This window comes from Denticeps clupeoides, chromosome 6, assembly GCF_900700375.1.
Source record: "Denticeps clupeoides chromosome 6, fDenClu1.1, whole genome shotgun sequence".
Lineage (NCBI taxonomy): Eukaryota > Metazoa > Chordata > Actinopteri > Clupeiformes > Denticipitidae > Denticeps > Denticeps clupeoides.
In genome coordinates this window covers 22,276,840-22,303,657 of record NC_041712.1, presented here as the reverse complement: position 1 = coordinate 22,303,657, position 26,818 = coordinate 22,276,840, and the positions used below count along the sequence as shown (strand labels likewise).

The following is a 26,818-nucleotide window of genomic DNA, read 5'->3' as shown; positions in this document are numbered from 1 at the left end:
TTACAAGGGTTGCTTCTTCTGTTTCCATGTGTGAATCCATCCTGCCAGGCATTCAGATCGAGCGTCTGCTGACAAAGCAGTAAAATAAAAAGCTTTGTCCTTTGTCACTTAGAATGTAATCATATTATTATATTTCTGACAGTGGAGCCAGTAAAACAATAAAACTGATAACAGTAACAAACACAAGTGGATATTCCACAATAGTCCAATATCGCGCAATAAAAGGTTAGGCTATTGTACAATTCCAGTGTTTGTCTTTTGTGAAGATTGCATCAATGTGGAACACAAAAAAATGGGAAAAACATAACTTTTTTTATTAAATTAGACAGAATATTTAGAATGATCTGATTGGCTACTGTCTGATGATGTCATGTCTGGGTCCGACTGGGGCCCGTGGTCTTGACAGATGAACTTATTTGAAGTGAAACATATAATAGGGTGGTAGTAGCCTAGTGGGTAACACACTCGCCTATGCTGAACCAGAAGACCCAGGTTCAAGTCCCACTTACTACCATTGTGTCCCTGAGCAAGACACTTAACCCTAAATTGCTCCAGGGGGACTGTCCCTGTAACTACTGATTGTAAGTCGCTCTGGATAAGGGCGTCTGATAAATGCCGTAAATGTAAATGTAAATGTAAACAGAAGTGATTTGTGTTAAATTGTTGTCAATCCAATGGTCAACATTGCCCACAGTGTTCGCAGTCGAATTTGAGCTGTTCTGGAAGCAGTTTGACAATTTCTGAAAGCGAATTAAAAGAAGTAAAGATACTGAAACTTGTTGGGACCTGAAACCGTGGAAAATATTATATTCAGTTTTTTACAAAATTTACAAACAAATAATCACTATAAATGAGCAATCTTAACATTGCTTTTAAATGATGAGATTAGATACCTAATGGCAGTTGATATACTAAACTAATATTGATCAGTGCAACTGAAATTAAAGGGAAAACTGTAGTCCTTGCACTTAAAGATTTTGTTAATGCTGTTCATCACACTATGGCACATTGTGACATTTTGGACAATACGTAGATGATATTTTGGGTAAGGAGTGCAGGTGAGGGAGCTAAGATTGATCTGGCAACACGTGATGCACAGTTTCCTGTTACCGGGGTATTAATAACCCCGCGAGGGGGCAGGAATTCACACGGAGCCCATGAGCCGGGCCCATCTGCGGCCACATGAAATTACACTCGAGCCGCAGAGTGGCGCGGAGGAAATACCAGCGGCGGCTCTTCAGGCCTGCAGACCCAGCATGCCTAAAGGGGTGGGGGAGCGAGAGAAAGACATTATTCATTTCACTATACCTTCCACAATTAGCTCCCGGCTCCATATGCTCCAGGCTACCCATGGTCAGCTCAAGCTGAGACCAAGACCATCCGAAGAGCATCAGTTTGTGTCCTGGGAAGACTTAAAAGTTTAAGGCAACCAGCTGCAAAGCATTTTTAAGTTCCATCAACTTTATGCCCACTTAGTTGCAATTTTCCCATGTAGACTTAATTTTCCAACTTTATTGACAATGAATGTATTCATTTATTTGTTTCTCTGATTATTGCTATATAATCAAATCTAGAGCAGTGGAGTTATAGTGGAGATGAAGACCATCCATTATTTTATACCCTTGTCTAATGAAGTTCCGCTGTGCTAAATACATGTTAACTATACAGTACTGTATAAAGGTTTTAGACAGTAATGAAACTAATGAAGGGTTTTTCGTCTTCCAAACAGTAACTGTGAATTCCAATTGCGCACTTTTTCGTTGGCTTCAAGGTCAAGAAGAGACAGATTATGACTTGTTCAACCTCAAGATTCTTCATGAACTTGAACTGAGAGTGAAAGGCCGTCAGAACTTTGAAACCGTGGCAACAGTCGAACATATTTAGAACTGCCGGATAAGACTTGGGCATCAGCGGCCTGTCCCGTCCTGTAAAATCCCAAATCGCAACAAAGCCCTGCAGCCCCCCAGTCCGCGGGCCGCACGTCTTCCCTGTAAGCCCCCCCAGACGTCCATTCGACATTGACCCCACCCGTGTGGCGCCCTGAAGCCCTGTAGGCTGCACGTTTATTTATACTGGGGGGCCGGCGTGGGTCTCCTCCACACCTGTTCACCTGGCTTGGGTGGGGAATTCGGCCCAGCGTCCAGCTGCCGGGGGTCTGGACGCCGGTTCCCCTTTTTCAGAAGTAGCATAATCCGATCAGAAAACCGGTGCTGCTCCACGCGTCGTGATTTGTGATTATGACGAGCGAGGGTATAACTTTAAGAAGCCGTTTGCCGCTGCTGGCCTGTAACCCGAGCTGCTGAGAGCGACAGCTGAGGGAGAGCAGTGAGGGCCAGCGGGGATAAGGGGAAGAGCGGCCACTCGGAAATAACGTCTCGCTTTCCCCAAAACAGCGAAACTGCCAACGACAAGTCGGACATGCTGACCTGGTCCACCTGGACGTGCGTGCTCGCGGTGGCCAGTGTGACTGTGACGGTGCCAGGTAAAGGGAGCTTGTTTCGGGGTGGGAATGTCTGGACTCCGCATATGTGACCGTCCCTTCCAACGGGGACATGTGTCACAGCACTGGATGTGACTTGAGACTTGAGAATAACACTGCATCCAATGCAACTCTTATCACGTGAATATAATCACACGCATCACAGGAGGTTTTTTTTAACACCATTTGTCACCTGACAAGCTTTTTATTTTAAATTGCTGTGAAGTTATGTCCAGTAGACTTTTTTGATAACACAATATGGTCCATGGTGTATCGTATACGGCCTGTCTGTGTTTCTATGCTGGAATCTGGTTTCTGTTGACTGAATTTCACAAAATGTTCATTACTTTATAACTAATTAACCAGAATACAAACCATGTTGTATAATGTATTTGGTTTGTTACAGCACTGTTAATGGAATTTATTTCAATGTGTCAAGATGTTCTTGGTTTGAAATTGGCATGGTTCGCACTTGTGTTTCCATGTTCCATGTCTTGCAAAAATCTCATTACTTCATGTACAATCTTCGGATTTTCGATCCATCAACCAAAATCTCCCATCAGCGGCTCATGGGAATGAGGAAACCCAGCTGATCGGAGACCTGTTCAAGAACTACAACAAGAACATCCGTCCGGCGCAGCATGCAGGAGACAAGGTGCAGGTGCAGGTGAAGCTGATCCTCACCAACCTCATTTCACTGGTGAGTCGGAAGCTCACACCTTCTGCAGCACTAGTGCGGTGCTCCAGGATCTGTCTGCTGTAAATGAACACAAGCGGCGCTGTCTCATTCACTTTTCCATGCAGAACGAGAAGGAGGAGACGCTGACCACCAACGTGTGGATCGAGATCGTAAGTGAACTGGTTCTTCTGAACGGAAGTGATGAGGTTTCACTTCCAACTTTTCAGTTCTCTTTATGAATCATGTCTCAGCTGTATTAGTCCCCCTCATCCTCCTGAACGTTATCCATGTCCTCTCATCCCCAACACGTTTGTCCATAATTTGGTCATTTCCTCTCTGTCTGATTTTCATCAGCACTCTTCTTCTGCCTATTACCAATAAGTCATCTGTTATGTGCATCACATATTTTAAGTTTATCAATACATACCTTACCTTTGAAAAGCAGTGTATCAGTAAACCGTGTGTATCATAGTTTTCCTGTCTGTCCCCTGCAGCAATGGCACGATTACCGTCTGGCCTGGAATGTGTCAGAATATTATGGGATTGACTTAATCCGCGTGCCTTACAACACCGTGTGGCTTCCTGACATTGTGCTGGAGAACAAGTGAGACTCTGGAGGATCTGTAAGATCCCGTTTTTCTTTTTACTCATTTCGTCTTGAATAAGAACTTGTTAGGTCAAAAAAAAAATAGGAAAAATTAAATAATGCTCCGAGGGCATGAGTTATTGAGGTCATTTTCGCTGTGTCTTGTCCTCACTTTGCAGCATTGATGGGAAGTTTGATGTAGCGTACTATGCTAACGTGCTCATCTACAGTGATGGCTCCATGTACTGGCTCCCTCCCGCCATCTACCGCAGCACCTGCTCCATTGAGGTCACCTACTTCCCCTTTGACTACCAGAACTGCACCCTTGTCTTCAGGTCAGGCGTTGAATTTGTTCTGCCACAGTCCTTGCCGGTCATTATAACCGATTATTACAAAGACTACTAATGAGGCATGTTGCGCTCGGCCTTGCAGGTCTCAGACATACAGCGCTAATGAAGTGGACATCATACTGGCCACTGATACAACGACAGGCGAGCCAATTGAGTGGGTGGATATTGATCCTGAAGCCTTCACCGGTAGCGTGCACTCTTATCTATCCACACGCACACATACTGCAGTGTGTACACATTCTCCAGCACACAGCTGCATTTACGCCTCCTGCCTGCACAGGTTCATGGTTTGGTCACACAGCATCCAGTTATACTTATATTAATTTAGTGGCATATTTAATCAGAATCAAAATCACCTTGAGTGTCTAAAATGTATTTATCTATTGATTGATCCAGTTTCCTGGTTCTAGAACAAAGTGTGGCGACATCTAGTGGCCATAAATTGAATAAGCGATATAAAGCTTTACCGCCCTCTGCCGGTGGGAAAGGTTTTTTTTCCTAGTTCGGCAATAAATAAATCGAATTTTCTGTTTCTTTCACTCTTCATCATTTCAGTTCTTGGTCAGAGGTGAATAGGCTCATGCATTAGTCCTAGCAGACTGGCAACCAATAATTAGACTCGGGCTGGTCCAGAGACAAATTGGTCATGTGACTTATGACAAGTTTCCCAATCATCTCCACTTTCAGAGAACGGGGAGTGGGCGATCAGACACCGACCCGGTCGGAAGCTTATAAACTCCAGATACAGCCCAGATGACCTGGAGTATCAGGAAGTCTACTTCAACCTGATCATCCAGAGGAAGCCGCTTTTTTACATCATCAACATCATCCTGCCCTGCTCGCTCATCTCCTCTCTGGTTGTCCTGGCCTACTTCCTGCCTGCACAGGGTCATGATCAAACTCTGAATTGTTATCCATCCATCCATTAGTTTATTCAGTCATCCTTCGTTTGTTCTGGAGAATCCAGAATTCTGATACCTGCTCTTTCTTTATCACGCTCTCAGCTGGGGGTCAGAAGTTGACCGTTTCCATCTCGGTGCTGCTCGCTCAGACTGTGTTCCTGATCCTTATTGCTCAGAAGGTTCCAGAAACATCTCTATCGGTGCCTCTCATTGGCAAGTGAGTTTTTTTTGTTTACTGTGTGCACTGTCTGATCATACATTTGCGCTCCGAGGTCCTCAGCTGTCCTTTCCTCCTCAGGTACCTGATCTTCGTCATGTCGGTGACCACCATCATCGTCACCAACATGATCATTGTGCTGAACTACTCCCTCCGCACGCCCAGCACTCACAGCATGTCTCAGTCCATCAAGCATGTAAGTCACACACATTCGTGTGTGTGTTTCACTGGGTGGATTTTGGGATAATAAAGAGAATAAAGCTGATTTGATATGTTTCAGCATGTTTGACAGCCAATAAAATAAATTCTGACTAGGGCTTCCTCAGTTCGAATACCGATGTCTGGTGTCAAATCCAGAGAACCAGAATTTTACAAATAAACTGCCTTACTGTGGGCAGGAGACTGAGATTATGTTGTTGACTTTATTTTACAATCTTATTTGTCTTACAATCTTTAATTGTAAGACAAATAAGAATTACACACAGTTTTGTACGTACACACAGCTTGTCCACTTTTTATTTTGCTCAGCTCCTCATGTTCCTTGGCATGATGCTCCTGGCTGTGCTTTTCTAAGTTGCTCCTGTTGTATGAAAGTGAAGCGATTTTCATTATGATACACAGCGGCACAGCACACGGTGACGCAACAAACTGCGTACTCTGCTTTGAACCCACCACCCTTAGAGAGCAGTGGGCAGCCATGAAAGTTAGTATCGATTAAAAAAACATGCATTTTTATTTTACAATTACACTTACAGCATTTACCAGATGCTCTTATCCAGAGTGACTTACAATCAGTAGTTGCAGGGACAGTCCCCCCATGAAGAGACAAGTGTCTTGCTCAGGGACACAAAGGAAGTAAGTGGGGTTTGAACCTGGGTCTTCTGGTTCATAGGCGAGTGTGTTACCCACTAGGCTACTACCACCCCAGTTACACCTGATGCACACACATAAAAACATACAATTGAACTGAATTGGTCAGTTTCACAAATCAGCACATTGTTATCAGGGTTCGAGTGTTCGACTCGTATCATGTCCCTAGTTATAACAAGTACTGGTCTGGTGCTTGTGCAGATTTTCCTGCAGGTGGTTCCTCGGTTCCTGGGCATGGCCCCCCTGGTGGATGATGGGGAAGGTGACGGGGAGGACAGCGGGGCGCGTGAGCGCCGGCGCAGCTCCTTCGGCCTGATGCAGAGGGCGGAGGAGTACGTGCTGAAGCAGCCGCGCAGCGAGATGATGTTTGACAAGCAGCGCGAGCGACACGGCCTCACACGCTCCATTGGTAGGACTTTGCATACATTTACATTTACATTCATGCCATTTGGCAGACGCCCTTTTCCAGAGCGACTTTCAACGTGCTTTCATGTTACCATCAGTGAAGCAATCAGTTATGGTTCACTAGGACTCAAATGATCAATACAATCATTTTATTTCATCTGGCATAAATCAGACTATAAGAAAGTCAGTCTAAGTTTTCTCTAAAGAGGAAGGTCTTAAGGTGCCATTTCAAAATACTCATTTAAATTTACATTTACAGGATTTATCAGACGTCCTTATCCAGAGCGACTTACAATCAGTAGTTACAGGGACAGTCCCCCTGGAGACACTCTTGCTCAGGGACACAATGGTAGTAAGTGGGATTTTAACCTAGGTCTGTTGTTTTAAAATTGGTATGGTTTTAATAAAGCAGCCTGAATTTGCACCCACAACCCAGCTTGTGCATCCAGAAGTTATTGCTAGAGAGTGAGAATCCAAACGCAAGTCATAACGACATGAATAATGTTAATGATAATTAGCAATAATAATAACAAAAGTATGCAATCGATCATGATTATTGCAAAGGCGCATTCATGTACAAAGAACTAATTAGTAGAGGTGGGCATAGATTAATTTTCTTAATCTAGATTAATCTCACTGTAATCTTGGAATTAATCTAGATTAATATAGAGAAAGAAAAATTAATCTAGATTCTAGATTAATCTACATTAATCTAGATTAAAATGGCTCATTTGAATTCTGCCGAGGGCATTCAGAATATGTGTGCTACCCAAATAATGACAAAAAGTAAGTCTTCGAGAACGGGTTTCTCAAGCCAGGTGGCGCATTAGACCAGGGGCTCATCTCCTGTTTCCAAAATGCATCACAAACTGCTTGAGAAAGCTGTTCTACTATGATAATTGGTGATGAAAATAAATTATAATAATTTTTTTATAATATAATAATAACATAAAAAAAGTATTCACAAAATAACACACACGCAAAATATTCCTAATATGTACATAAATTAAAATGAAAGAAATAACTTTTTGCACACAAACCCCACGCACCTCTCACAGCTCACGCCATGTGTCCAAGAGACCTGAACCGGGTCTCAAAAACAAAATAAAAGTCTTTAGGAAATAAGAAACTAAAAGACACAAGAAAGAAGAAATATACTTATAAATCTAGTGTAACCATTTAACTCCGGCACAATAGCTTGCGTAGTATAGACCCAGCTCCCAACCCAACTTTGTGAATAGATTAACGGCGATACGCCGATAACGGCCCACCACTACTAATTAGTAATACTTTTAAAACAGAGAATAAAAGGATGAATTATAGTTAATAATCTGATGCAATGATATGACAGATGTGTGTGTTCTGTGCATTAGAACCTTGTTCTCTGTCTGTGTATGTGCGTGTCTAGTGGACGGCATTGACGTGAGCAGCACGGCGACCCTGTACAAGAGCCTGGCACGTGCGGCGCCAGAGATTAAAGAATGCGTGGACGCCTGCAACTTCATCGCCGAGAGCATGAGGCAGCAGAACGATATCGGATCAGTACGTCTCGTTTCTGCATGTTCCTGCGAGAGTATGTGGGCGCGAGTTACATAATTCGCACATAAAACATCGTTTCTTTTCTCTCGCCCTCGCTCTGCACCCCCAGGAAGTGGAGAGCTGGGTCTTGATCGGTAAGATGATCGACAAGGTGTGTTTCTGGGCAGCCCTCCTGCTCTTCTCCATCGGCACCGTGGCCATCTTCCTCATGGGCCATTTCAACCAGGTCCCAGAGTTCCCCTTCCCAGGTGAAAACAAGAGATACAGTCCTTAGAGGAACATTCTGGTGAACTCTGGTGCCAAGATCTTACTTCTATTTATTTTAGTGTGTATGTAAATCCGTAGAACCACTGAATGTATTTTTTTTTACCTTCTCATCAGTGACTTCATGTTTGCTTCTTTCTGTAGGTGTGTAACTGGAAATTTGTATTTTGTACGGGTTTCCTCGTTTATGAGTTTATTGTGAAACGTGAGCTGCGCTGTACTGAAATAAAGCCGTAGAGATAAAAAAGGAATCATGTGTCAAACTGTGCGTTTGGGGCGAAATTCTGACATCAAGCTGACATCAAGATGCCGTGGGTCTTGTGAGGAGTTCCCTCTGAAGGAGAACCAGGCCGTCTGCATCCTTACACTGTAGATAGATGAGAAATTGGACGTGAAGCTGATCTGTGAATCTGGTACTGGGGCTTTTCTTTATCTTCTGGGGGGACGTGACCTGTTTTGAGGGGAGGTCAGACCCCTGCTCTGATTCTTCTGGTTCAGTCATCCATGGTCATTTTTCAGTCAGCGGGGATCTGCAGATCCGGCCAACGGCTGGACAAAACAACATGATGCTGTTAAAAGCAGCAGAACATCTTTTATATAGGAAGTAACCTCAGGTCAAGGACTGATATAAATGTTCTTGAAAGCCCACCGCACCTTCCGCGACGCGGAACCGGGGAACATTTATGCTGAATGCTGCACAATAGGACGACGTTCCACGGCGGGAAGCGTTTCATCCCCGGAAATTCGTAGTTTCGTCGTTTGGGAGAACATTCCATTTCCACTCGCGGGACATATTTTTGTGAACCCGGGCTTCGGAAACCACGTGTTTCGGACACGAAGAGCGCTCGTCGCTGCTCGTAGCCAATCAGACGCAGCCTCCCAGGGAGCTCCGCCCCCCACCGCGCGCCCGCGCCGAGCCGAGCCGAGCCGAGTCCAGCCGGAAAGTGCCGCAGTTCTTGAAGGGCGGAGAGATGGTGAGAGAAAAAAAAAACAAAAATGCGAAACTTTTTCCAGAACGCGCCCGTCTCGTGGAAGCCGCGCCGCCGCCGCCGCCGCTCGCTGGAAGTAAGTACGCGGGCGTACGAATGTGCGGACGTGTCGGCCGACGCGCTCTCCGGCGGCCCGCGGTTTACAGGAGCGCCGTGAAGTGTGCGGCTTCCTCCGCGCTGTGTTAAAATGTTGCCTCGTGTTTAGCTGCCGCCGCGCCACTGCGACGAAGGAAACTTGTTCTGGAATCTGCGCTGGCGCCCGAGTTCCTCCTGCCGGACGGACAGATTCGGGGCGGGAGTTGGGTTCTGAGTTCTGTTGGGTTCTTTGTTTTGTTCTTGCTCGGGTTTTCTAATGTTTTGTTTCCCAAAATGAATGGTCAATTAAACCAATTAGCATGACGTCATAGGCGAGCTGGCCAATCAGCACAGAGCAGGAGTTTGGCGCAGGGTTCTGTTCAGGGGCTTTTCTGAGCTTCAGTGACGGTCCACTCAGGAGGGGGAAATGAAAGAGGAAACGGGGACACCGAGGCCTCAGCATCTTTACACCACAGGTGCGCAAGGTCCGATTGAGGAAGAATGAATTACAAGCCTGGACGTTGAAATTCTAAAATCAGGTTTTAAATTGCAGAATTTAACAGGCAATATTGAAGTTGTTGATTTAGACTCTGGATGTTATTTAGTCATTGGAAAATGGATAAACTTATTTATTGGTAAATCACTAATCCGCACAAATGATTGTAAAGGTTATTCACCAACATTACAAGCTGTGGATCAACTGACCAACCAGACCAACTAGTTAGACAGTGCGGGTCGGGCCACCTTGGCCCAAATCCCAGACCAGCTTTTCTGTGTGTGTGTGTGTGTGTGTGTGTGTGTGTGTGTGTGTGTGTGTGTGTGTGTCTTGCCCCCGCAACCAGTTAATTACAGGGAATGAAAAGCACAGCCATCATTGTTACAATGGCACGGTTAGGTAACTCATTTTGGCTTCTTCCACTGTGTGTATTACACACTTATGCAGTGGCAGATTTACCATTTCTCCCCAAACACACACACCTACACACACGCCACACCCGGCTCTCTTACATTGTGTTTAGTGTTCTACCTCGAACCTGGTTTCCATAGTAACAGTGAGTAAAACCGCCCAGTGCCGTCTGCCTGCGCGAACACACACAGGCACATGCCTTTCCGTCCTTTGCTAATGGCGGGCCATCGTGCTTATGCCCGGCACACACAGAGCCTGACAGTAGAGAGCAACACATGCTGATCTCGAGATGTTCTTGCAATTTTATTTTATTTCGTGTTCCTTTTGTTTCTCAGAAGAACGTTTCTTGGCGTGCGGTCTACCGCTCTGCGTTTTTTCCTTCTCTCCCACTCTCTCTCTTTCTCTTGTGTTTTCCATTCTTTGCTGCGAGCCTCACCTGTGGCTTGCATAGAGATCCTTGCGCGCAAACAAGGCCGCCCATTGTGAAAGGACTTGTCCCTGGTGTGTTGAGAATGGGGCTCGGGTCATGTGACTGCCAAACACACAAAGCTGCATGAGGTTTATAGAGGTTATGACCTGGTGTGTCACTCTTCCTCTCTGCATGCAGCGACGCACAGGATCCCGTTTCGTTCTGGGGAATCGTGGGATTGGTTGAAATGACCTCTCTCCTGGTTTGCATACATCTGGAGGATCTGTGCCTTGAGAAGACAGAGCAAAATGTATTCAGAGATTTTCAGCAGAAGTTTGTACCGCAACCTTCTTCAGTACAAGAATAAGAGGGCAGACCTGGATAACTATGAAAATCCAGAAAAAGCCACAGAATGCACAGAATGTTGTAGGGATCAGGAAATACAAGTTCTGTTTTCGTTCATTTAAACTGCCCATTCTCCACTGCTGTAGCATCTAGGGCCCTATAATACATCCAGATTGTGGAAAATGTGAGAATTGTGTAATTTTAGGCTTCATGTCTTATTTATATCTCTTTTTTTTTTGGTTGTAATACAGTAAGAGAATGTAAAGGAAAAGTTTCTTCTCCAGATTGTATGCTGCATCCCCAACCTTGCCCAACTTTTACTCCTCTGCCCAAACGCACAAAAAGAATCTCACCCGCAAAGCAGAGTAATTGCCTAATTTGCCTGTAAAACGCACAATCTGGCAACGCTGCTCAAATTCCACACAAGAGTTCTCACCAAATGAACAGCCAGAGAAACCTGCGCTGGAAGTGCTGTAGTAGTATACTCTGCAGATAAATTCAGTTGGTCTGTGGAAACCGTCACGGGGTTCCACCACTTGGCCCGTGGGGCCGGCCGGCCTGAAGTAGATGAGGTTGAGGTTGCGTCCGTATTAAAAACATTTTGTCCATGCTGTGTATTCGCCATGTTGCTTGTTGCCGTTTCTTGCTGGATTACATCGCCTGTTGATCGCCCTCTTTGCCCGACCGCCACCTTTTGGAACTTGATGTTGCCGTCCTCTTGCCTGAAACCCGACAACCCTTCAGCCCAGCTCTCCTGTTGTTCTGCCCTCACTGTTGGTGGACTGAGCGTCTCAACCATTCAGTTGCCTGGTCCCCATACTCTTACACCAGAACTTACTACTACACCGCGTGTTTCCACCGCCGCCGAGCGGTCTCCGGAGCCCTCACTCCACGCGGCAGTCTCCAGCCGCTTCACATCAGCCCAAGTGTCCTTGCTCCTCCTGCTCCAGTCCTCCAGATCATATGGAAGAGTGGCGGCCGTTCTTCGCCAACGGCTTCAGGCCCGGGCAAAAGATGAGATAAGATAAGATAAGATACAATAAGAGGGAAATTTACATTTACAGCATTTATCAGACGCCCTTATCCAGAGCGACTTACAATCAGTATTTACAGGGACAGTCTCCCCTGGGGCAACTCAGGGTTAGGTGTCTTGCTCAGGGACACAATGGTAGTAAGTGGGATTCGAACCCGGGTCTTCTGGTTCATAGGCGAGTGTGTTACCCACTAGGCTACTACCACCCTACAGAATGCACAGAAATTATTTTGTTGACAACATGCTCAGTGCAGCAGGAGGAACAACAAAAATAAATTATATATACAGAAAATAGTAGAATAGTAGAAATATAAAAAAATAACTCAAGACTCAGTAACAATAATGATATTACTATATCCAGTGAGATGCCCGAGATTGTGCTAAGTGACATGATGACTATGCAATGAGTAAAGAGTAATAGAGAGAGTAGTAGCAGCAGCAGCATGTGCTGGGGGGTAGAGCAAACATTCAAAAACATCCAGGTGAGTAGTACTACTCATAGTAGTACTTTACTCATTGCATAGTCATCATGTCACTTAGCACAATCACCTACAGAGCAAGGAAGAGTTATACAATCTAATAGCTCCAGGTAGGAAGGATTTCCTGTGGCGGTCGGTTCAGCATTTAGCGGCTATGAGTCTTTTGCTTCTTGTGCTCTGATGGGCCATTGTGGAGGCATGCATGGGGTGAGAGGGGTGGTCCATGACACCGAGAAGCTTTTTCAGCATTCTCCTCTCATACACTTCCGTCAGGGTCTCCAGTCTGACACCCCGGACAGAACCAGCCTTTTTAATCAGCTTGTTTAGCCTATTTGCACCAGCAGTCTTCACCCCACTGCCCCAGCACACAGCTGCAAAGAGCACAGCACTCTCTACCACGGAGTGATAGAACATGGTCAGCATTTTCCTACTGACATTGAAAGACCTGAGCCTCCACAGTAGGAAAAGCCAGCTCTGCCCATTCTTGAAAACCGCGTTGGTGTTTTTGGACCAGTCCAGTTTACAGTCAATGTGTACCCCCAGGTACCGGTAGTCTTCAACTACCTCCACGTCGGTCCCTCTGATTGTGACAGGGGTGGAAGGAGGAGCATGCTTCCTAAAGTCCACAATCTTCTCCTTTGTCTTTGTGATGTTAAGCTGTAGATGGCTTATCTCACACCACTGGACAAAGCTGTCCACCACCTTCCTGTATTCCTCCTCCTGTCTGTCCCTGATACAACCCACAATGGCAGAATCATCAGAGAATTTTGGCAGGTGACATGACTGAGACTTGTACCTGAAGTCAGACGTGTAGAGGGTGAAGAGGAAGGCTGATATTACAGTCCCCCGTGCTGCTCAACATGTTGTCCGAGCGGCAGCTATTTAGCCGGACATGCTGTGGTCCATTTGTTAAATAGGCCGTAATCCAAGCTACCAGTGAGGCGTCTACCTGCATTTCTGTGAGTAACCCCTTCTGGACCGGATCCTGACACATACCGTGACTGGCGCACATTTAAATCTTACAAAACGAGGGAGTCGTGGGCGTGACAGCTGTCAATCAGCAGACTCCTCTCAGACTCCTTCGAGGTATAGATAACTGCCAGGTTGTTCTTTCTGGATATGTCTGTATATGTAAATCCTGAAGGTCCCTTTCACGTTACACCAGCGAACAAGCCCCCTGCGTAGCGTGTAGCGCTGGGCTAAACACCAGCTTCAGAAATGCTGAAAACCGCATGAACACATGAATAAAAGATGGATAAGACATTAGTCATTAGAGTCATATAGTGATGACATTATTATAATGATGATTCAGTGAAAGTAATCGGATCAAAAATGTGCTCTGTATGTCTTTCATGATTTTTGCTGGATGGTTCAAAAATCACCCACATTTTCTCCTTAATCTTTCATGCACCAGTTCTGGATACCAGCACATGTCTCACTTAGAGGAGTTTTGTGGCATGTACTGATCTATTGTTTGACCAAATGACGTTACGTTCAGGTCGTGTTAGTGTTGTGAGATTGGATATGTAAATATTGAGGTGAGTAATCTGGTCCCCTCCTGTCCTCTCTCAGGTCCTCTCCGGTGTTTACATCTCTTCACTCTTTCTGTTTTGGCTTCTCTAGTGTGAAGAAGGCTGTTACTGGCCCAGGGTCAAGAAGAGCAGGAGGAAAGCTTGCGTCCATTATAATATTCTGGTTGTGTGTGTGTGTGTGTGTGTGTATTCAAGTAGATTCAGTTGTGGCACAATGTCAAGTCCCCCAGAGGCAGCTCCAAGGAGGTGGCTGCATTCCCATGACCCCTCTGAGATTCTGCCACCAGACCTGCTGAACTCTATCAAAAACAGTGGTGAGAGACCAACACTCACTCTCTATCTCCCTTACGTTCTCCGTAACATACACACACACATTCACAAGACACTCACAAGGCTCGCCTATTAGCATTATTTTAAGACGGTTCAACCCGAAACTGACAGTAGTTTGTGTGTTAATGCATACCCAAATCTCCACCTTGCAGAGCGCCACCCCTTTCTGCTGACCCATTACCTGCCTGCACTGAGCGATGTGGACATTTCCCCACTGCTGCATGGCAGTACAATCACATGCAAGGTGGACAGTACAGAGAGATACACCAAGCGGTCCAAGGTGTGTGATCAAAATATGCGTTAAACCTGTGTACATAACTGCCTCTTATTTACTCTTATTTGTATAGTTTCTGTCTCATAGTTCAGATAATCACAAAGGTTCATATGACCATCGTTACCCTATGTAAAATGTAATAGTGGTGTAACTATAACTGAATATTCTTAACTGTTATCCGTTAACAAATTGTGTAACCTGGCAGTGTTTACCTTACAGCAGTACTATACACTTGACTACTGCCAAACTATTAATTATTTAACATTATTTAATGAATTAACATTATTTAATAAAGATCAGACAAGGTCAGATTTTATGTTTGGCTTGTGGTTTTCTGGTTCATAGGAAGGTGTGTTACCCACTAGGCTACTACCACCGCATAATGTACTTTGTAATTATACATCACTATTTCAGTTAACAAACTGAAAAGTAAGTCTATAGTTATCACATGCTGTTTTTGTTTTATCTTATTTTTCTTTAATGTAATTGATTCAATAAAATATACATACATAAAAAAAAACATTCTGTTTCATATATACTGCCATTAATAATAGTGATGGCACTAGCCATACCTACTTTTTATACCTACTTTTTACGACACTTTCACTGAATGCCGTTCAGTCTGAAACAGTCTTCACGGTGTCCAGCATATAAGCAGATGGACTCAAGACACAGGGTGGATTCCCCTGAGATCCTGTGCTTTGCCCCTTCATCATAGTAGCTATTCTTGTGATATTGCTTGTGTAATTTATAGGACAAGATGCTCCTAACCCTTTCGGTGGCAGGTTACTGTGTGTAGACAGCCCAGCTCCAACGTTCGAACAGACAGGACTGGAGACTTGTCCACTTCAAAGGGATTTTGATAGTCAGTGGGCACTGAGCAGTGATTGGCTGACACAACTACCACTCCCATGATTCCTGCTACACCCCTATTATTAAACATATTGCCATGGTTTTGCATACAATATTAAGATGTCACTAAAATTCTAATCATGAATCATGAATTTAATGACACCTTTTCCTATAGTAACTATAATGGATTACAATCACAAGTTTTTAAAACTATGTAATAAATCGCTTCTGTCCAACACTGCATATGATATATATGTTCATCTAAGGGCAAGAATGCATGATCACCAAAATGAGTGTAGGAGCATATGTGTGTGTGTGTGTATTAGGTGAATGTGTGTACACTGTACACAGTAAAGCTGACCCATGGAGACTTCACATGGACCGTAAAGAGGAAGTACAAACACTTCCAGGAGCTCCACCGTGACCTCTACAAGTACAAGATGATGCTGCAATTTCTACCTCTGGGGAGGTCAGTTCATAACACACACACAAAATACTTAAGCTACACAACTTAATACACAACCTTAAGCTAATTCAATTTGTTTAATAATCTCCCCCACTCCATTCTTTGAATTCTTTGTCTCTCTTTCTGTTGTTTCAACCTCAAGGAGTCACACAGAATGTCAGTTCATTCTCTCAGAGCATTTTTTAAATTTGTGTTGAAGGTTTGCCATCCAGAGGCATCAGCTGGAGGGCATGACAGAGGAGATGCCATCTCTGCACAGCTCAGACCGGAGGAGGGCCTCCAGTAAACCGGTGTTTACCACGATTACAGCCATACGTGAAAAATTCTGAACATGCTGTCCATACTGCGAACAGCCTACAGTTCATTACAGGAGCTAAAAAGATAAAAAAAAAAAAAAAGTCAATGTGTTTGAGTAGACTGAGAGGAAATATTTCTGAAACGCTTGAGCAACCAACCCTGGAACATGTCTGAGCCGTTCTTTCTCACGTGTTTCTTTCAGAAATACCTGGAGGACTATCTCAATGGGTTACTGGAGAACCCCTTTTGCAGAAACTACCGTGGCATGGTACACACACACTCACACACACACACACACATGAAAGGTCACACACTCAAATTTGCAAACACCACCCTGCGCTTTTCCTTTCATGTGATTTAATTGGGTCCTTTTCTGTTTGATGGGTAGCTGTAAATAGCTTGCAGTTTAATGCCACACTCCAAGGATTTGCACTAATGATAAATATATTTAATAATGCATGTTCTGACAACATCTCACAATTTAGATTGTAGTTAAAAGAATGTGGCTCTTGGCAGTGGTTACCTGATTAATTATTTAGGACTGAAACTGTATCAGGTGGGAGGGGGAAATGTGATTGCTTTTTTGGTTGGGTCACCTCTGGGTTTCTGACGTTTTTCCAGATGGAATTCCTTGCCATCAGCCCTCTGTCATTCATAAGAGACCTTGGGCCCAAAGGCATGTAAGTATAGCCGGATGTTTCTGTGGGCGCGGCCTTAACTGTGCGTGAATGTTTCACTATTTCATGTCTGTCTGTATGTGCTGTATTCATGGGAAGCAAATATTTGTGTGCAATAAAGAAGTGCAGAACTGGCAGCAAATGCTTGATCAGTGAGGGGGTGACTGGGTATGCTATAAACGGCCGATTATATCATGCTATGTATTTTCAGTTTAATGATGAAGGATAGACTAATTTTGATAATGTATGATGATTTTTGACATTATATTGGCTCACCAAATTGAGATAATATTAATAAAATATATATTTTACTGTTGTTATTTTGGAATACATTTATATGTATATATGAATTTATTTTGATATTTTATTTTATTTATTTTATATACATGTGTGTGACTTTAAAGTTGTCCTTTCTCCTGTTGTGGAGCCTGTTCTGCACCTGTGTTACATTTTCTTTTCTGAACTATAATAATCTTCTGTTCCGTTGCAATTATAACATAGGGAGGGCTTCATTCACAAGAGGTCAGGGGGTCACCGGATTCAGGGCCTGAACTGCATTGGCCATCACCAGGTCTGCTTCCGCTGGTCGCGTCGTTGGCTGGTGGTCAAGGACTCCTTCCTGCTCTACATGAATCGTGACCACGGAGTCGTCTCCTTCGTGCTGCTGTTTGACCCTGAGCTGAAGGTCAATGTGGGCCAGGCCTACACTGAGACCAAGCATGGCATCTGCATAGAGAACTTTGCCAGGCAAGTTCAGAAAAGTTTAGAGAAGACTGGATAGAAATTGCCTTTAAGTGCGGGAGTAGTCAGAGGCCTTCATGTGGCCTTATGCACAAAACCATTTGTCCAGCTAAGTGACATATGAAAATGTTATGTTTCTGTTCCACACCCCTTCATCATATGCTGTCTTTCTATTGGTCCAGACAATTTGTATAAATTTATTATCGTCATATGTATTGTAGAAATTAGTATTCTTCTGTACAATGAAATTCGTATTTTGCTGTACACACAATGCCAAACTTTTAAATAGAATAGACATAGAAGTAAAATAAATAAAAAACGATTAACAACAAGTAAATGTTGTTAACACATGTTGTTAACACATAAAAGACCTCACAGTATGAGGTAGATTATACTAGGTACAATATAATGTTTGTGTGTGTGTTTCTACTTGCATATTTGCATATTCTGGCCTTTTCCATGTGACTGTGTATATAGTCAGTGAGGTAATCTTGACATGCCGAGGCTTATACTTTCATTGTTCTTCCTGCTTGAGTTTGTGGGAAGCCAGTGTTTCTTAATATTGAAACTGTGTGTGTGTGTGTGTGTGTGTTTTTTCGCAGAAAGCTCATTATTAAGTGTAACTCCTACAGACAGGCTCAGTGGTGGAGCAGTGAAATCCACAGATTGTCTAAAGGCAATGACTTCCTGCAGGCCCATCGCTTTGATTCCTTCACACCACCGCGCCCTCATACCTTCACCAAATGGTGTGTGTGTGCTGAAAGTTTTAACATGTAATCAGTTCATGCACGAAAATATTTCTTAAATTATTTAAGACAGGCAAAATGTGTTTTTTTTTTATCTGTCATGTGACTGAAAGGTACGTGAATGGGAGCGAATACTTTTCTGACTTGGCGGATGCACTGGAGCAGGCTAAAGAGGAGATTTTCATCACAGACTGGTGGTAAGCAGCAGTTCAGTGCAGCCACACACACCAATTAACCACACAACCACAACATTAAATCCACCTGCCGAATAGTGTACCGCCGATGTGCCACCATGCTGACCATGGCCAAATGCCACTCTGCATGAATAGTTTGAGGAACATGACATGTACAGGATGCAAGAGATAAAATGTTATCTTAATTTCAACACATGAGGCTGCATTAGGAAACGTCATTTCAGAATATGTGTTATTAGCATAATCAATCACATAGGCCACCTGCACTGTAATTTCCTGTAACTGTAGTCTGATGTTGTGTCAGGACTTTGTAAGAGGATACCTGCATGTGTACAAATTGTGAATAATTCATCCTAACGGCTCCATGTCACCATCATTCTCCCCTTCCCTGTCTTCCTGTCCCAGGCTGAGTCCTGAGATCTTCCTGAAACGCCCTGCCACCAATAATTACTGGCGCCTGGACGAGATTCTCAAACGCAAAGCAGTAAAATCACATTATTTTTCCCCATTCTTTCTACTTGCTTGCATGACTATTTGCTATTTCCACTCTAGTGCCCATATGGAAAAGCCTTGCATGCTGCTTTACATGAGCCATGCCTGCTTCATGCACACAATGCATGATGTTAAATGGGTGCAAATTTCGCCATAGATGTATGGCATCTAGCATGCATGCATGGACTTCTTTTAGTATTTTTGATTGTTGTACACAACACACATATGACAAAATGAGGTAAAGAGGCCATTAATATGTATTGCACAGGTGTGTTTCAGCATGAAGTGTTCACCTGGGCAGCTTAACTCTCTCAATGACGCTCTACCTTCTCCAACCCAAGGACACTTAATCACACACACACATATACACACTCACTGATATGCACTCACCCCCCCTACGTGGGATTTCATCCACCGCCCTTTTTCCCCTCCCCTGTGGCAATTGACTTTTACTTTATATGTTGTGTAGAGTAGTAGTAGTACTTTTGACATGGTTTGCTGCAACAGCAGTAAAGGGCTTCATCATCATCATCATCATCATTTCTGGATCATATATACTGACCTTCTTATACAATTAGCCAATGGCAAAGTGCTTGAAGACGTCGGGCACTCCGTATAGGGCTAAACAAGTTGATATGCATCACACACAACTTTTGTCGGGTTAAGACACTGTAAGGCTACACCAACCTGATCCAACACCAACCGTAAATAATTCACACGTCCAGCAGTACACTGACTTCTGCTCTCTCTCTCTCTCTGCAGGAGCAGGGTGTGAAAGTGTGTGTGCTGCTGTACAAAGAGGTGGAGCTGGCGCTCAGCATTAACAGCGGCTACACCAAGAAAACTCTCATGAATATGCACGCCAACATCAAGGTGCGTGTTTGTGTGGGTCTTTCTTGTACTCGCTGAGTGAGGGTCACACCATGGTTGTTCGGATCTCTGTTGCCTAGGTGATGAGGCACCCGGACCACGTGGCATCGGTGGTGTTTCTGTGGGCTCATCACGAGAAGATGGTGGCCATCGACCAATCAGTGGCCTTCATGGGCGGGCTGGATCTGTGCTTTGGGAGGTGGGATGACAACCGGTATAGGCTGACAGACCTGCACACCCCTCAAACAGCCAATCACCTCGAAGTGGTGAGACATGCTTTTTTTTTTTTCTGTTCAGGCCACAGCTGTGCTGATGTAACACTGACTCAGTGAGAGTTGGTGCGACACACACTCCTCCGAAATGAAAGGATGCTTATAACAGTCAACCATGGCTTTGTTCGGTGTTGTGATGCGTTAAATACAGCAAATCATGCAGGTATCTTACATAATTTGAACATTCCTTTCATTTACGAACACAAACACGAGCAGCAATCTCTGTATTTTACATTGCTGACATTATTTCAGTCCAAGATTCAATTAAGACTTTTTAACATATATATATATGATAGCAACAAATGAGTTTTTCTGGCTTAAAAATTCCAATGTGCTTAGGTGTAAGTAAATGTAAATTCCCATTCTGAGTTCCCACGACATATTCTGATGCTCATTATGGATTTTATCTGGCTCTCGTTTTTTTGCCTGTCAGGCGGAGGTAGACGGCGCAGATGGAGCCGCCACCCCCCTCACTGCGTCTGAGCCGGTCCCACTGTCCCAGCAGGAGCTGAAAGGAAACACACGCTTTTGGCTGGGGAAGGACTACAACAACTTCTACAGGAAGGACTGGGCCCAGCTGGACTGCCCGTTCCAAGGTTAATAGCAGACGCACACACACACTCACATTATGCATGCAAACACACATAGTGCACACATGCTGACACTGCACACACTCACCGTACATGCATTATGCATTCTGCAAACTCATACATACTGACGCATAAGTGCACTGTTCCACACACTCGCACATCCTGCGCATACATAAACAAATGCATATCAATATACAATCTTGCTACTGTTTCACACACAAAGACCACATACACACACCATAGGCCACACACACTGAAATGCTTGGTGACTGGCGCTGTGTTTTTAAAGAGGTTTGGTTTTTATGGCCACAGACAACATTGACAGAAACCAAGTGCCCCGTGTGCCCTGGCGCGACCTGGGAGCAGTGCATCATGGGAAGGCGGCTAGAGACCTGGCTCGTCACTTCATCCAGCGCTGGAACTTCACAAAGGTCAAGGGTTAAACCATGAATGGTTTCAGCCAAAAGGTTGTACTATAACTTTGTTGACACTCTACTGATACCGGTGACCTTTACCCCCGACTTTTTAACAAATCCAGATCTTTAAGAATAAATACAAGGATGATTTCTACCCCTGCCTGTTGCCCAAGTCTCACTGTACTGCAGCTGCATTGCCTTTCACCATACCTGGATCTGCCAAGGCCTCTGTTCAGGTACGTGCATGCACACACACGCATGGACACACACATTCTACTAGTGAAAATGAAAACCAACGCCTAATGTGGTATTAAATAATCACGTGAGGATTCTACACATTCAATTTCTTTCTACACAATCACTCTTTCTGTCCCTAAGTTTTTATACATCTTTTTAACCAGGCATTAATTAGTTACTGTAGTGATACAATTATTTCACATTGGTCACCTTTGTATTTTTCTGTTCTTGCAGGTGCTTAGGTCAGTGGACCGCTGGTCATCTGGAACGTGTGAATGCTCCATCATGAATGCATACATACACACCATCGAAACCAGCCAGCACTACATCTACTTAGAGGTTAGATCTCCAAAGTGCTGCAACATCTTGCTGCCAGACCATAAAAAAATCATAAAACAGTTATAGAACAGTATATTAACAATATACAGTACTGTGCAATACACAAACCAGTGACAACAAAAACACTGTTTATCTAAGGTGCAAGAAATTTTGCTAATGAAACTAAAAAAAAACGAATAATGTAATTAGAATTATTGTAATAACACCTGCAGTTAAATCATATTATCAATTTCCACTTCAAATTTATTTCTTCCTTCATGTGTCATGTTGTCACCTGTCAATCATGCTCGCACATCCACAGAATCAGTTCTTCATCAGCTGTGCGGACAAGAAGAATGTTCACAACACCATCGGAGATGCCATCGTCAATAGAATCCTGCGAGCACACAGGTCTGAGAGTGTGTTGTGTTTGTGTGTTTTATATATCTCGGTTGTCCATGTTGTCTTGGGAAGGGTGTGTGTGGGTGTGTTTGTGTCTGCATTGATTTACAAAAAAAAACTTGTAGCAAATACCTAATTCCTCGTCTGTCAGGTCAGTGAGAATAAAATGGTGGGAATGTGTTTATGTGTGTTTACTAATTCCCTGTGTATGCGTGTGTGTGTGTGTGTGTGTGTGTGTGTGTTCTACATCAGAGAGCAGAAGAAGTACCGAGTGTTTGTGGTGGTGCCCCTGCTGCCTGGCTTTGAAGGAGACATCACCCAGGGCGGGGGGAACGCCATGCAGGCCATTCTGCACTTTACCTACAGGTGTATAAACACACTGTCTGCCTTGGTTACACACGTGTGTGTGTGTGTTTTTGTGGACATTCTAAGTAGTGTGTGTGGTTGTTTTTCAGGACCATGAACCGGGGAGAGTTCTCCATTCTGACCAGGCTGAAGGAGCAAAGTGAGTCTGGGGTTGTTCTTGTTGCCCATGTCACCTGGTCATAATGGAACGTTTATTTTTTTAAAAATGGTTCTTTTTTTAAAAATGTCTCTTTGTGAATTAGCGCCTCATTTTCTGTTCATTTATGCTTCTTGTTGCTGTTCTGTAGGAGGGTTGGACCTGTAATGGATTTCTCATTGCGGATTTAAATTTGTGGATCACTGTCCCACTGAGCTACATTGGCAAAACAGGGGATATTTTGTGTATTTTTTTCCAATAAAACCTAAATGAATAATTAAACTAATTAAAAATAAAAAATAGGCGGGGTGTAAATAATTGATAGATTAGAACATGTCCAGTTTTGCAGTGCTCTAATGGCAGCATGTTTGTCCCTGCCACAGTGCAAGACCAGTGGACGGAGTACATCTCTCTGTGCGGCCTACGGACGCACTCCACCCTCGGCCGGTCCCACGTCACCGAGCCGGTTTACGTGCACAGCAAGGCCCTGATCGCAGACGACCGCTGCTACATTATCGGTGAGTTATTTCCTAGCGATGAGCTCCCCTTCCTGATCTTTAAATAGGAACACGGGCGGCCGCTGCTGCTTTTCTGAGGGAGTTGTGTCCTGAACGATTACCTGCAGAGAGAGAGGAGAGTGTGCACTCTGACCCCGGCCACGTGTCACTCGTGCCCCCTACTGGTGCACCTGGGCAGTGCATGATAATAATGGCTCCTCCTCGCTCTGCAGGCTCAGCCAACATCAACGACAGGAGCATGCTGGGAAGTCGGGACAGTGAGCTGGCAGTGCTTGTGGAAGATGAGGAGAGGGTCCCATCATTCATGGGCGGGGAGGAATATGAAGCCGGACCGCTGACCCTGGCCCTCCGCAAGGAGTGCTTTAAGTAAGAGAGCTTCACATTACATTTACAGCATTTACCAGACGCCCTTACCCAGAGCGACTTACAATCAGTAGTTACAGGGACAGTCCTCCCCTGGGGACACTCAGGGTTAAGTGTCTTGCTCAGGGCAACAATGGTAGGAAGAAGGATTTGAACCTGGGGCTTCTGGTTTATAGGCGAGTGTGTTACCCACTAGGCTACTACCACCCACCCACGATGGCCAGGCAAATGATGTTTATATCTTAAGAACAGACAAAACAGGCCACTGTACTTTTTAAACTACATCTTATTCGCCTGCAGGTTGTGTGTGTGTGAGACAGAAATCTTTCATAATGAAGTTGCATCACATTCCGTTCGTGGCCACAGCTCCGACAAAAGTTGGATATTTTTAGTCCAAAAGTCAGAAAGCGAACGGGAAATACTTTAATGAAGTGGAAGCATGAGTAGAGCAATAATATGCCACTGTCCACCACTGCATAGCTCTGAAGTGGAACGAAACTGCCGTTCTTCTCACCCGGAGCACATCTGCGTGAGTGTATTGAAGCATCTGTCATCCAGACAGACTGCACTGATACTCCACTATATAGTTTTTTACGACATTATTTTGTAAAATCTCCTTCACTGGTTCACACAGCACTTTTGTGTTTATGATCAAAAAACAAGTGTAAGGTAATGTGTAGTGGTGTGTAATCGGAAGGTTGCCGGTTTAATTCACAAAACCCAGAGGTGACACTGGGGTCCCCTTGATTAAGGTACCGACCCCACACACCTTTCATGGATACATGCAGAGGACCCATTTCATTGTGTCACCGTGCTGTGCTGCAGTGTTTCACAATGCTTCACTAAAATAACATCCAGCTTCAAGCCTGTACAAGGTCAGCAACACCAGGTGGTTCCCATAGACCCTGGTCTGGAACTGATGGGGTAACTCCTGGCTCCCTTTCAATACATCATGAAATGCAAGCTAATAAGCTGGTACCGGGTTTAGCAGAGTTCTACAGAGCGTTCAGGAATCGTTGCATAGTTTGCATGGAAACAGTTGTTTTATTATTTCTTTTTGTGATTCCGGCTGTGGTATTTAAATGGGTGACTGCATGCATAATTTCACTGGTGCACCACACAGACACTGACACGGACGAGGAATAACAAGCTGTTGGTGGCCGTGGTCCTTCCCGCCCATGAGGAAGTGCACTCCTAAATAAACCGTCCCAGTCCAGGAAAAGATCAACACACAACTAATTTCACAATCAACACAAGTAACACAACACACAGCGTCCTACAGGTCACCCTGAGGCAGCTGCGCCGTCTACCGCGCCAACGCAGACACGTCTGTAGAGCTCCGAGGTGCCACACCTGTGATTATGTGCCATGACCCTCTTATTACCTGCACAGCTGCACACAAACACACATGGACACATAGAGCCTGACACGATTATTTTATACAGAAGGACATAAATGCACTGAACCCCCCCCCCACGCTGTTCCTGTATACCAAGTATATCTTTCAGTTTCCAAGGGAACCGTCGGAGTTGTGAGTGCTGCACACGCGTAGATGGCACCGGTGACGCTGGTTGGGGATGCAGGGGTCACCTTGTGTGCAGCAGATGCCCCCCTATGTCTCGCTGTTAACCCCCGCACACCCACCCACCTTTTTTATGCTTCCTTTCACTCAGGGTTCTTTTAGGGGCAGACTCGGACCCCAGCATCAACGTTGACGATCCTGCCAGTGGCCAGTTCTTTACCGAGGTCTGGAACCGGACCGCCAGAACCAACGCCTCCATCTACGAATCGGTGAGGGGGGGTGAGGCGGGCGTACGTGCACAGATGCTAAATGCGATCCAGGATCAGCGCTAATCTCCCTCCCTCCTTCAGGTGTTCCGGTGCCTTCCCTCAGACTCCATCCGCAGCAAGGTGGCATTGCAGCAGCATGTCCCCACCGACGGCCTGTGCCACTCGGACCCGGAGAAGGCTGCCGAGGTGCTGCAGGCCATCAGGGGGGTCCTGGTCCACTTCCCCCTGCACTTCCTGTGTGAGGAGTACCTGCTGCCCTCCAAGGGCTGCAAGGAAGGGATTGTGCCGGTGGAAGTGTGGACGTAGTGGCGGGTGGAGGAAACCACAGACCGGCACCAGAGGCAAAAAATTGACACTTGTGCATCGATTTTAAAACGTAGGATTTTACTAACGTTTTATTACATCGAACTTTTAATAACATTCCAGTTTAATATCATTTTAATACCTGTCTCGTGGTGCTTATATTGGCACAGATGAGCGTAGGCCCACATTTGCACAAAATGTCTCTTTTATACACATATTGACATTCTCCTTCTTATTTCTTGGCTGGGAGGGTGGAGGAAGTTGGGAGGTTTAAAATTGCCGACTGGAAGGCAGACGGGGGCGGGCGGTGGTGGGCGCCGCGGGATCGGGAGCGGGGCGACTGAGGGGCGGACGGACGGTACAGTTATCTGTGGATGGGAGCTTGTAGGCGGACGGCCTCCCTCCCTCCTTCAGTCTCTCCCGCCGTCCTCTACACCTCTCAGCGCAGCGCCAGCAGATCTGTCAGAACATTTGTGGTTGTTATGGTGACGGGTATAAAGAGCTGCCGGGGTCTGAGGCCGTTGAGTCAGAGCAGGAGATGGAGGGAGTGAGAGATGGAGAGATAGATGAGCAGGAAGAGGAAATGAGACTGGGAGAGCATGCTGGGGGGGGGGGGTAGTGGTCTTGTGATGCTTGTTGTTTTGGGGTGGAGGTGGGTGGCGGTGGTTGGGTGGTCAGGGGTTGGAGAGGCATGGAAGTAAAAAGAAAACAGGAAATAAGGGGGCACAGAGGAACGGGGAAGAGACATTCAGGGGTGTTGGCGTGCGTTAAGCACAGTGGTCTTTTTTTGCTGTCACCATGGCAACCCAGTGAATTATTGTTATGTAATCGTGTTGTCAGTGGTCTAGAAGATTCCACTTTTCCTTTGCAGGGGGGTTTACAGAAGCACAAAGCTCTTCGTGCTCAGTAAAGAGGAAAAAAAAACTCTCAACAGTGTGTTTTTCTGAGCTTATGTAATATGCAACATGCTGGCGATATTTCACTCTGTCTGCGGCCGTCCTGCGCAGAACCTGGCTCGGGCTCTGCAGCTCACTCCTTTCCAATGAACACTTAAAAAAAATAACTATTTTTAATACGTGCAAGACCACCAAAACATTCCAAGGAAAT

The 26,818-nt window shown here is 44.9% G+C and overlaps 2 protein-coding genes across 6 annotated transcripts; both read left to right on the top strand.

Annotated features, from left to right (window-relative positions):
• The first annotated feature begins 2,151 nt into the window (after nucleotides 1-2,151).
• On the top strand, nucleotides 2,152-8,542 carry chrne (cholinergic receptor, nicotinic, epsilon). The gene is made up of 12 exons (XM_028982704.1): nucleotides 2,152-2,482; nucleotides 3,043-3,179; nucleotides 3,284-3,328; nucleotides 3,653-3,762; nucleotides 3,924-4,079; nucleotides 4,177-4,280; nucleotides 4,782-4,982; nucleotides 5,099-5,213; nucleotides 5,295-5,409; nucleotides 6,285-6,492; nucleotides 7,897-8,030; nucleotides 8,137-8,542. Exons 1-12 carry the CDS (start codon nucleotides 2,419-2,421, stop codon nucleotides 8,299-8,301), a joined length of 1,554 nt encoding a protein of 517 aa, XP_028838537.1. The 5' UTR covers nucleotides 2,152-2,418; the 3' UTR covers nucleotides 8,302-8,542.
• Nucleotides 8,543-9,177: 635 nt separating this feature from the next.
• On the top strand, nucleotides 9,178-26,319 carry pld2 (phospholipase D2). Of its 5 annotated transcripts, none has more exons than XM_028982703.1 (24): nucleotides 9,178-9,265; nucleotides 14,259-14,374; nucleotides 14,543-14,670; nucleotides 15,843-15,985; nucleotides 16,182-16,272; nucleotides 16,482-16,547; nucleotides 16,901-16,959; nucleotides 17,458-17,703; nucleotides 18,300-18,443; nucleotides 18,557-18,640; nucleotides 19,043-19,121; nucleotides 19,892-20,002; nucleotides 20,080-20,265; nucleotides 20,705-20,867; nucleotides 21,174-21,292; nucleotides 21,400-21,513; nucleotides 21,749-21,853; nucleotides 22,155-22,243; nucleotides 22,487-22,600; nucleotides 22,690-22,739; nucleotides 23,120-23,254; nucleotides 23,467-23,620; nucleotides 25,291-25,408; nucleotides 25,490-26,319. In XM_028982703.1, the coding sequence occupies exons 2-24, from the start codon at nucleotides 14,275-14,277 to the stop codon at nucleotides 25,712-25,714; spliced, it is 2,823 nt and encodes a 940-aa protein (XP_028838536.1). In that variant the 5' UTR covers nucleotides 9,178-9,265; nucleotides 14,259-14,274; the 3' UTR covers nucleotides 25,715-26,319. The 5 variants fall into 5 exon arrangements, with proteins under 5 accessions (XP_028838536.1, XP_028838535.1, XP_028838532.1 ...); XM_028982702.1 differs by having other exon boundaries at nucleotides 9,191-9,265; nucleotides 14,256-14,374; XM_028982699.1 differs by having other exon boundaries at nucleotides 9,226-9,356; nucleotides 14,256-14,374.
• Nucleotides 26,320-26,818: the final 499 nt, after the last annotated feature.